The following is a 12,045-nucleotide window of genomic DNA, read 5'->3' as shown; positions in this document are numbered from 1 at the left end:
CTGTAGTGTGAGGTGGGCGGGACGGGAGCACTCCCTCTGGGCAAGGAGCCTCTGCATATTCCTCCCCAGGAGCTGTCAGCCGGAACCTATGGCTCTGTGACACCACCTGCCAGCCGACCGCCTCCGCTGTGGCAGCTCCGATAGTCTGCTTGGATGTCAGTTCTACCTCCTGTGTATGCATGCTCCCGAAGCCCACCAAAGCTGTGCGCGCTGTGAGAGCACCAACTGTAGGCCCGGGGGTCGGCCCCACCTCTGCGTGTGCACACCCTCAAATTCCGCTGCTGTGGAATTACACCGAGTAACCTGTACAATAATTTCATCTAATATCCAACACATTTAAATTTCCCTAGCTGTCTCAAAGAGACAGTTGGCTAGTTTTTTGTTTTGTTTTTTCAGTCAGGAGCCAATCGGTGTTCATAGACTACATTTGAACTGTGTATAATTTCTTTAAAATCTGGAACCGAGCTTTTCCTTATGACATTGATGTTTTGAAGAGTCCAGGCCAGTTGCCTGTTAGAATGTCCCTGATTCTGAATTTGTCTGTTTCCTTACAGTCTCTTTTAACTTGTTCTTTTAGCTCCTGTTTTACCTGTAAACTGTTAGATTTACAGGCTAGATTAGCAGCAGCTTAAACATTTTTGGCAAGAATATAAATGATGTGTTCTGCATGTTGCATCACAGGAGCACGTAATGCCAGCTCTTCGTGATTAGTGGTGATAAATTTAATCTTCTGAGTTAAACTGAGTACACCCAGATATCAATTGTAAGGGTACTTTTTTTTCCCTTGGCAAATATCATGTGATCTTTGACACTGTGAAAATCCTGTTCTCGAACAACTTTTCACCTGATGTTTTAGCATCCACTGTCAATCTTTGACAGAATTATTTGTTAAATGATCTGTGGGAAAAAGGTGATTTTCTAATTCTGCTGTTCCTTCTGTGTTTAGCTGCAGCATGTTCTGTAAAGCAGACTCTTACTTTGGTAAGCCCATTCTTTCACTCTTCTTAGTATCACTGTTGATTCAGGGCATTTTATTTACGTAATATTTTATAATCGTTTATAGTTCTTATTCCTGGTGCTCCAACTGTCCCGAACTTGGCCTGTAGGAACCCATTTAAGCTGGCCCACAGGTCTTTTTGACACACCCCATTCGTCCTTGAGCGTTGCCACGCCTTCTGGAACAAGCTGCCTCAGGCTCATCTTCTGCTTTCCTCGCACCTGTTTTACTTGATGGTGGAGTGGCTTTCTAGTCTACACATTCCTGCTTAGATGGATCAGTGCTAGCCCCGGGTGCAAAGAGCTTTAAGGTGCACAGTTCTGAATTTAACCAGTAGTATAACTTGATTGTCCTTCAAAGTACCTTAAATTCATGGTACCGAGATTTTTGGAGGATTGCCTTAAGGAAGTACAAGCCGTTGAATTCAGTCATCCAAAATCGATTTTGTTTTAAGCTCTGTAAAGAAACTGCTGCATGTAGTCTTGTTCCCTTTGGGGGCTTGTAGAACCACCAATATTAAAGGTTCTGGAAATACGACAGTCTGTCACGGTTAAGAGCTCATGCGTTAGAGCCAGAGCACCTGGGGGTTACATTCTAGCTATAAAACTGTCTTAGGCAAGTGTCTGTTTCTTTGTGCCTTAGTTTTTGTGTCCAAATGGGAATCGTTAAGAGTACCTACTAAAGAGTTAGTTTTGAAATTTAGAGATGTTAATTTTAAAGCACTTAACCACAGAGTCTGGCACAAAATCGGCACTGAATGAATGTTAGCTGTGGTAAAAACTGAAGGCTTCTGGGGCTTCCCCGGTGGCGCAGTGGTTGAGAGTCCGCCTGCCGATGCAGGAGACACGGGTTCGTGCCCCGGTCCGGGAAGATCCCACATGCCGCGGAGCGGCTGGGCCCGTGAGTCATGGCCGCTAGGCCTGCGCGTCCGGAGCCTGTGCTCCGCAACGGGAGAGGCCACAACAGTGAGAGGCCCGCGTACCGCAAAAAAAAAAAAAAAAACTCAAGGCTTCTGAAGCTCATCCTGTTTACTAGATTGATGAAAGCCTTCTCTATGCAGGTTCTAATATCAAATATTGTTGTCACTTCTGAGCACATCTGACTTTATTTTAAGGAGACCAAGAAGCTCAAATAATCCTATTTTTCTCAGCTACAAAAATAGGAACTTTGCTTTATATTTAGCACGTGGACTGGACTTCCCAGCCTATGTTTCTTGAGTATCACTGCATCCTCCGTGGAGACAGCATTAGGCGTGTGTCCCCCGGACTCGGATGGCCTGGGCGTGACTCCTGGCCACACCATCTCCTTGACGGGACCTGGAGCCCAGAGCCCATTACCTGGCTGCTCTGTAAAACGAGGGTCACAAAAGTATCTTCCTTCCTAGTGTCACTTAATCAGGATTTAAAAAGCGAAGCCATCTAAGATATTCGGAAGTGTGGCTGACATACTCTGTAAACATTCCATAAAAGTTAGCTGTCATTATCATTCTGATTTTCTCATTATCTAAAACCCTGGTTTTCTGTTTGTTCTGATTAGTCTTTTATTATTTTTTTGGAGTACTTTTATTAGTTGGGGTGTGTGTGTGTGTGTGTGTGTGTGTGTGTGTGTGTGTGTGTGTGTAGAACAGAAGTGGGTTCTGGCTAACTTAAGCCCCAAGAAACCTTACTGGAAAGTTACAGAGCAGCCCACCATGTAGAAGGAGCAGCTGAAGGACCGGTGACAGAAAGGGGCAGCTAGAGGCCCACGGCAGCTCCGGTGATGCAGGTGGCAGGAGGTACATCATGGTTAATTAATCTAACCATCTTGTGAGAGCACTGCAGCTGGAATAAACTAGCTCCATCCAGTATTCTCAAGCTTCAGTGGCCTGCAGGACCAAGGGTCTGATTGACCTGCGAGGGCACCAGAGCCCAGCTCTTGCCAAAGGCAGGGCAGCGGTTGTAAGTGGCAGCCTCATCAAGGATGTTCACAGTGAGGGTGCGGTCATTGCCCCAAAGGCAGTTAGGATTTGTCACTAGAAAAAAGGGGAAGTGAAGACCAAGAGGCCCTCACATCAACAAATATTCCCTACTGTCCTGGTGCGAGTGCATCTTGTGAGCTAGCTTAACTGTTTTTTATCACAAATAAATATAGAAAAAAAAGGTCCCAGCATGCAATTATAAAAACCAATATTGACATAAAATTCAGGTGACGTGGGCTCTAGGCTCAACCCTTGCTCTCTGAGTTCACCACAAGTTTTGGGGTCCTGGTTTCCTTATTCCTAAGGTGATATTATAAGCACTAACCCCTACAGATTATTCTAGCAGTAAACCCCAAGGTTCCCTGTCTTTTTTAATGTGGGAACCTATATTACTTTTACACACACACACACACACACACACACACACGAGTCCAGTTTCCAGGCTCAAGTGATTTATGGCAATGTATGCAAACAGAGGTTTAAACAGTTAAGTTTGGCTTAGAATTCCTCAATTAGTAACTTTCTTTTTCAACTTATATTAGGTCAAGAAAGGTAAAATGTGTGTTTGAAGGGAAGCTGAAATTCCACAGATTTTGACATTTATATAGAGAGAGTGATGTTATCATTGTATAAAGGAAAGTAATTTCAATTTAAATGGAATTAATCATAAATGGCTTTCCATTTCCTCAGTTATTTTATTTCTTCTGTGAGCAGGGAACTATAGAATATTTCTTATAACCTACCAGAAAGGATTTTTTTTTTTTTTTTTTTTTTTTTTTTTTTTTGCGGTACGCGGGCCTCTCACTGTCATGGTCTCTCCCGTTGTGGAGCACAGGCTCCGGACGCGCAGGCTCAGCGGCCACGGCTCACGGGCCCAGCCGCTCCGCGGCACGTGGGATCCTCCCGGACCGGGGCGCGAACCCGCGTCCCCTGTATCGGCAGGCGGCCTCTCAGCCACTGCGCCACCAGAGAAGCCCACGGATATTTTTTTAATATTTGTTCTAAGCCCATCAGTGAAGAACTGATTTGGATGTCTCTAAAAATATAGCTGTTTTTTTTCATTGCGGTTGTCGTTAAACAATATTTACCTTTTAAAAAGTATTAACCTAAATTAGATTACCAATGAATAATCAGACGTTCCTTTATTACTGTAATCACATGTAAACTTGCTTTGTAGTGTGGCTCTGTACTGAGTAAACAGCTGGTTTAATTTGCCATCAGTTTACAATGTGTGAGGTTAACTGCACGTCTCATCCTTGAAAACACTGAGCCATAATGCCAAGATCGCTTATTTATGCTATTAATGGGAGGCACGACATAGTGACTGTACTTGAGTAAAGGACAGAATATAAAACAGGGCTGTTAGCCGAAAGAATGTCACATGAAGACAGGGTTTCTAAGAGAACCTTGAATTTCTAATAAAACCTTGAGAAATTCAGATACTAACATGCAAAATGATTTTATGTTTATCTTTCAAAAGTCGTACGTATATATTTTAAGAGATTGAGATACACAGAGAATAATTAGGTCGTCAGACTATCTACCAGCCACAGGCCTAGACCATGGTGCCTTCTTCAGCAGCAATCTTTAGTCCACGAAAACACTTGAGTACAGGGGTGGTTAAGTAGCTCTCAGTTGTTCTAAGAAATCAGAATAATTTCCTGGAAGAATGATGATGATTATAACAATCAGTACTTACTGAGTGTGCGGGCCACGCTTCTCATTCTTCTGTGTACATGAGCTCCTCCCAACCTTATGTATTCCTATGAGCTAGGGACTCCTGGTATCCCCATTTCATACACGGGGAAACTGGGTGTAAGTGACTCGTCCAAGGTTGCACAGCGAATGAGACCAGAATGGGATTCGAAACAGCGAGTCTGGTTCCACAGTTCATACTCTAAACCAGCGGGCCCCAACCTTTTCGGCACCAGGGACCAGTTTCTTGGAAGACAGTTTTTCCACGGGGCGGGAGGTGGGGGCTTGGGGGGGGTGATGGTTTAGGAGGTGATGCCAGTGACGGAGAGCGGGAGATAAAGCTTCACTCGCTCACCTCCTGGCTTGTGGCCCGGTTCCTAACAGGCCTCAGGCCGGTAATGGTCCGCGGCCCCGGGGTTGGGGACCCCGGCTGTAAACGACTCTGCTGTGTTGTGTCTGTAAGAAAATAAGAAGATAAGACATGTAGGATTCAATCTCATTGTCAGCTGTTTCTGATGCGACATTTGAGACGGTTTTCCAAGTTTCATTATTAAAGGTTACTTTTTGGCTTCCTACTCACCAGACAGACCTGGTTGACTGAAATTTCCCATGTGCTCTTTTGAAAGGTATTGATAGGTTGTTAAACTTACACACACAAAAATAGTAGCGGTTACAGATTTGACTTAGTTAAGTAACTTCCTTGGTAACAGAGGTGAGAGTTCCTGCCCTTACTTCTCTGCAGTAGCTAACACTATGCCTCATTTATAGTATTAATAGATAACTAAATCTATTCTGTAACTTTATACATTTGCTGAATTGTCACTGGGGAAATCTGGCTTTCAAATATGACCTATTAAAAGATGCAGAGATGTCCATGAAAGTCGGCCTGATTCTACAGATTGTAAGATTCAAAATCAAATTGAAACTACGGGGAACCTACTGAAGATCACAATTGTAGAATTATCTTCGTGTAACTGTCATGTGTCACATGTAGAATTTATCACAGTTTGTGTTATACACAAACTGCACTTTAACATCAATATAACTTTAAATTAAGGAGAGGAGCATGGACTTAAATTACTTCTTAACTCTTTGATCTTTCTTTCCTCATCTCTACAATGGAGGTAATGTTTCTTCTTTCAGATTGTAACAGCTACATTGAGCCTACACTTAAAATATTGACACTTAGGTCAGTTGCTGCATTCATTCTCAGAAAGGGTTGTGTTTCCCCTAATCTGCTTCCTCTGTCCTCAAATAAAATTTTTGCTTTTTGCCATCTTTTCAGTGTTTAAAGTTACAGATACATACATTTATGGAGGACACATGCTGTTGTTTCTTTTTTAAAAAAAAATCCCTCATGTAGTTTTATTAAACCATATTAAAATTTATCTTTTAAAATACTTCCTTGGGGAAAAAGTTCCTATTAAAAGGAAGAGACAAATTTGTATGAAGTTTTCAGCGTGGTGATAACTTGAATTGACTGACTGTAAATTGCGTTTTTTATTTATAATATGTACAATCGTGTTGCAATTTTTAAAATTGTGATTACCTGAAACATTGCTATTTCGGAGATTATAGCATTGTGAACTTCAAAGAAAACTGAGTTGATTTTTATGTGCCAAAATATTCCTGAGATGTTCAGATATAATCAAATCAGAGAAAGAAATGTTCATTCTACACATACGTATATTTTTTTCTAATCCTTCAAATTAAAGCTACCTTAAGATGACACTGAGATAAGTTTTCGTCTTCGGTAACATCTTACTGTTTCAGGGTCTGCATGGGGTTTCAGTGTTCTGATAAATGTTTTATTTTCCCGTTCACGAGGTTCTTGTGAGTCACACCCTGGTTACTGTAGCAATATATCTTAGATACTGCAGTGTATTGTTCCCTCTCTTAGCGACGCTTAAGCTGTGGCTTCAGGTGCCACATTATTTTTCACTCCTTTTCACCGTTGTATCAGCGTGCGCCTTTCCTACCTACCACTGAGCAACACGTGAGAGATGTTAGGGATTTGGGTTTGAGCTGAAGTAAAAATAAGTGAAGACCACTAGTCTGCAGCCTCCAAACGCTTACCCTTTGATTCCGGAGATTCCGTAGTAACCGTGCAGCCCCCTGTGGGAAACATGACTCACTGCTCTTTTTTCTTCCACTATTTTAAGCAAAGTAAAGCAGCAGTTCGGCTGAAAGAAGACATGAAAAAGATTGCGGCAGTGCCACTAAACGAGCAGAGGAGCGCCACCTACACAAAGTTGTTTGGAGTCAGTCTGCAAGACCTCCAGCAGCACGGGCTGACTGAGAACGGCGTCCCAGCTGTCGTGGAGAGCATAGTGGAGTACTTGACCATGCATGGTAAGTCCAGCTGTGTTGTAATTCTCTTGCTTTGCGTGAATTCCTTCATCAGGCGTGATTAGAATATTCCCTACAACACCTTAGTTAGAATCTTCAGTGATGGCATACATACACTTTGCCCTTATAAAAGGATGTTAAGGGCATTATGACTACTTACCATTCTTTTGAAAATATTCAGTTCAACTTACCATGGAGAAATCACTTTAATCATTGAGGTTTCTAGTTTGGAATGATTGATTCCTAGTCTTAAGTGCTAAAATACACTGTCTTAATCTTAACGGTGAGTTCTCCTGATTCATTAAATTCCCACTGAGAGTTGATAATTTTTAATGTAACAGAATACTTCTTGAGTATCTCTTTCAGCTTGAGGTCAGTCAGGAACTTGCTGAATGCCTTGATTTCCTTCAAAACTCAGTGAGAATACCAAAAAAAAAAGTTTGATATATAACCTAGTATGGTGTTGGGGGGGGGGACATTAACTTTGGGAATGACACGATCAATTGTGTAAACTAATTGCAGAGTGCCACAGTACGTTGCATGATAAAAAGATAAATTATCTCTCTCTTAGTTGCTGAGAACTATTAGGTTTTATAGCTTTTTAAATTATTTTATTTAAAATAGAACTTAGAAACCTGGATAGTTTGAGACAATGAGGCTTATCAAACTAGGGCAGTATCGTGGGAGAACTCCAAACTAGATAATAAATATCCATGAACTTTAAGAGATTTGTGCAGAAGGTATTCAGAAGAAAGAGCTTGGAATTTTCATTTGCTCTGCTGAAACAACACTTCTGTACTAAAACAAGACGCATTGCAGAGTAGAATATAACCCTGGTGGGCATTTTTAAAGGTAAAACTTGAGACTTGGAAGAAATCCTGTACTTTGCACAGTTTGCTTCCGCCCCTGAATCTTGCCGTGATTCCGAGTCCGTCCTTCCTGCTGAGAAGGCGGCTGCATTGGAAATGCCTGAGAGGCACGATACCGCCTTTCTTCTGTAGGGACTATATGGCAAGACAGCTCAGATCTCAGAAGGTTGTCCGGTATTTTGTGTTAGTTGAAAAACAGCTATTTTTTCAGGTTACTTGGTATGTAGATGACAAAATGGAATTTTGTTCTGAAAACTGAAGAGCCAGGTTTGCATTCTTAACCCGTAGGCGTCATCTCCTTGTTTTTGGAGGAAGATAGCCGCAGGAGGGTGAGATTCTTAGAGAACAGCCTTGAGTTTGTTCAAGTACTTTAAACAGGTTAGATACAAAGGTGTTATATGCAGCATGGCAGGCAGATGGGCCCTTGGCCTAGAAGATCCTGAAGCCAGATGTTGCTGGGTTAGAGCTTTGACAGGACTCGTTTACACACTCAGTGTGAGTAAAACTGTATCCTACTGACTTAGCTACAAACGGATCTCTAGGTAATTGATTTGATATCTTAAATAGGGTTGTTCAGTATTACTCATTTGGATGCTAAAGTGTGACCACCTAAAATAATATTTTGGTTTTGGCATCACCTTTTATGCAGCAATGATTGAATAATAGCCTTTTGAGGTTACTCTTATGTAAAATCATTTTCACTTTTAATCTTTTTTAAAGTATTGCATATTAATATATTTATGTGGTTCAAAATTCAGAAGGGTATATAGTGAAAGGTCTCTCCCTCCAAACCCTGTCCCCTGACCATTCATTTCCCCTCCCAGAAACAATATTACTATGCTATTTTTTGCTATCTTCTTACAAAGATATTTGAATATATAAGCAGATATGTGTATTTTTTTTCCCTCTTTGAACATAGCACACAGTGTACACCATTTATGAATCCTCTTTAAAAAAAAACAAAAAACACTCGGGACTTCCTTGGCGGTCCAGGGGTTAAGACTCTGCAATTCTACTTTAGGGGGCATGGGTTCGATCCCTGGTCAGGTAACTAAGATCCCACATGCTGCACAGCACGGCCAAAAAAAAAAAAAATCACTCTACAGTATATTTTGGAGACTGTTCCATTTTTCATAAGGAGCTTTCCTCATTTAATTCTCTTTTTCCCCTGCACACTATTCCCCTTTATGTCTGTATGTGTCACCGCTTTAACAGGTCGCATCCTGATCAGCATTGAATTGTTTCCAGCCTTTTGATGTCTACGAACAACGATTCAGTGACTGACCTTTCACATGTATCTAGCACTGTGATGTGTCCTGTAGACTAACCTTTAGAAGTGGACTGCTGGGTCCGAAGATAATGTGCACTTATAATCGGCCCCAGGAGTTAAAATAAACCAGTTTTTATAGTCACACCATCAACGTATGAAAATCTGGCAAAAATTTGAATTAGAGATTGCTTCTCTTCTGCCTCTCCGTGGCATACCCTTAGCTGTACTTTACTTTAATAGGGTGCGTTCAGGTTATGCAAAACTAAATGTCTTAGTGGGCTCAGTCATTCTTTTTTTTTTTTTTTTTTTGGCGGTACGCGGGCCTCTCACTGCTGTGGCCTCTCCCATTGCAGAGCAGAGGCTCTGGACGCGCAGGCTCAGCGGCCACGGCTCACGGGCCCAGCCGCTCCGCGGCACGTGGGATCCTCCAGGACCGGGGCACGAACCCGCGTCCCCTGCATCGGCAGGCGGACTCTCAACCGCTGCGCCACCGGGGAAGCCCCTCAGTCAGTCATTCTTAACCAGGGATGTGAAATGGTCACTAGTGGAATCTTTTCAGAATACCCACGCAGTTGGCAGTACCTCAGATCTACTGAATCAGAATCGTTTTTGAAAATGTATTTATTTATTTATTTTTGGCTGTGTTGGGTCTTCTTTGCTGCGCACGGGCTTTTCTCTAGTTGCTGCGAGCGGGGGCTACTCTTTGTTGCGGTGCGCGGGCTTCTCACTGCGGTGGCTTCTCTTGTCGCAGAGCACGGGCTCTAGGCCTGTGGGCTCAGTAGTTGTGGCTCGCGGGCTTAGTTGCTCCGTGGCACGTGGGAATCTTCCCGGACCAGGGCTCGAACCCGTGTCCACTGCATTGGCAGGTGGATTCTGAATGACTGCGCCACCAGGGAAGCCCCTGAATCAGAATCTTGCTGGGGCAAACTAGGGTAGGGCACCTGCCCTGTATTTTGAAAGGCTATATAGTTAATTACTCCATAGACAACCAGAAGCCCCTTTCTGTATTTGAAACTATTGATATCATGTTAATAAACCGAAGAGCCTGTGTAAGTTTGAGAGCAAGATACCTCGATTAGTTTTATTTAACTGTTTAAGTCAAATATTTGTTGTGGACCTGTGATACAGTAGGCACTCTGTCAGGTATGGGATATGAGGTGATTGGTTGTATAATTAACCATATTAGATATTGTGGTCATACTTTGTTGTTTAATGTAAATGTAGATATATAACAACTTGACATGAGGGAAACCTTTTATTATTATAAAGGAATTTTAAGACAGAAAGCATTTATAAAGGCCTATATTAAGGCCTGTTCAATAGACTTTGGCCTTTTTTCTTTAAAGAAAAAAAAATACACAGTTTTTTCCATTCAAAGGAAAATCTTATAAGTTACGAGGCATGTCATCTTTATACTATTTTAAAATAACTAATCTTGCTGACAGTGTTACTGGATTCCTTCCACCTTACCGTTAAGATGCTGTGGGATATTTAAATAGTGTAGGTTTCTCCACTTACCACTAGATGTCAGAATATGCTTACATATTGTCACATGACTTTCAGTGCCAGTGTGCGAGTAAGAAAAATTCTGACTTCTGGCATATTTCATTTCTGCTGATGTATTCATACATTCATACATGTACTCATCAGACTTTGAAATAAATAATTCAGTTGTACAAGAAAATAGTTGTCAGTGTTATATATTTTGGGGTATGACTAAACCATTTATAAGTTGCTGTTTCGTGATGATTAACCCATATCTCATGAAATCAAATATGACAGAATCTCAAATGTATGACAGTAACTCCATAAAGCTTTCTAAACATCTTCTCCCTCTAATGTTTCTGTTATAATCATTTCCTAAAAATTTAGAGTAGGAAAGATTAGAGATTATATAATCTGGTAAACCTCACGTGAGTATTGTATATATTATAAATTCATAAGGGACTTTTAAAAGCTAGGTGGATTCTTTTTGCCAGAGTGTAATATAGCCATGTCCAGAAGTAAACTTCTCCGGACTGAAAAATCACTAAGTATCCTAAGAGTTCTTTGGCTGAGAGATGTTCCTGAGGGAAGAGAGTTGTGCAAATAAATGGCATGAGGGCAGAAAAAATGGTTGAGAAGCACTGACTTTGATGACTTCCATTTATAGCTTCTCTTTCCTCTAGTAAGGTCCAGGGGGATCAGGAACTTCAAGACCAAAGCCAGTTCTTGGAGATGGGTAGCTATTTTTGAATAACTGGAAGTATATTTATTTGAGGAAAAGGTCAAAAAACCTTGTTGGAAGAGGGAACCTCAGGTCAAAGCTAGAAAAACACTGTGAAATCAGATCCAGGGGCATCTGCTGGTCCAAAAACAGGCTCTGGAGCTGGGTAAGCTACAGGACGATGTTGTAAAGTTCTATATCTTCCGGATCTGGGCCTTGGCCAGGAATGCCATTCTCTTTTATTGGGCGCTATCTGCTTGATGCCAGTGTATGTCTCTGAAGTCACAGATGAAGCTTTGTAGAGTAAAGGAAACAGAACTAGAAAGCTTTAAAAACAACTAAGCTGAAGTCTCCTGATAGTAACCGATATTCTTCAGTATTAAAGGGAAAGGCATATCACGTTAGTTCTCTCTTGCTACAAAACGGATGACCCCAGAACATCGTAGATTAAAGCAGTGTTTATTGTCTCACCGTTTCTGTGGTTCAGGAATCCCAGCACAGCTACTCTTTACGGCTGCAGTCATACCAGGACGTGACTGGGGAAAGGTTTGCTTCCGAGCTCATTCATGTGCTTGTTGGCAGGATTCAGATCCTTGCGGGCTGTTGACCTGAGGGTCTCGGTTACTCATTGGCTGTTGTCCAGAAACCGCCCTCAGGCCCTTGCCACGCACGTGGACCTTTCCATAAGGGAGCTCACAAAAT

The 12,045-nt window shown here is 41.9% G+C and overlaps 1 protein-coding gene across 9 annotated transcripts in view; it reads left to right on the top strand.

The window, feature by feature from the left end:
* FAM13A (family with sequence similarity 13 member A) overlaps positions 1 to 12,045 on the top strand; it is a 358,502-nt gene that overhangs the window by 43,177 nt on the left and 303,280 nt on the right. For all 9 annotated transcript variants that reach the window (XM_067035492.1, XM_067035488.1, XM_067035487.1 and 6 more), the window contains exon 2: positions 6,812 to 7,001. In XM_067035492.1, the coding sequence (XP_066891593.1) occupies positions 6,812 to 7,001 (190 nt within the window). The remainder of the gene's footprint in view (positions 1 to 6,811; positions 7,002 to 12,045) is intronic.

Source organism: Kogia breviceps, chromosome 6 (assembly GCF_026419965.1).
Source record: "Kogia breviceps isolate mKogBre1 chromosome 6, mKogBre1 haplotype 1, whole genome shotgun sequence".
In the NCBI taxonomy this organism is placed as follows: domain Eukaryota; kingdom Metazoa; phylum Chordata; class Mammalia; order Artiodactyla; family Physeteridae; genus Kogia; species Kogia breviceps.
The sequence above is the reverse complement of the archived record's forward strand: the minus strand, read 5'-3'. Positions and strand labels throughout refer to the sequence as shown.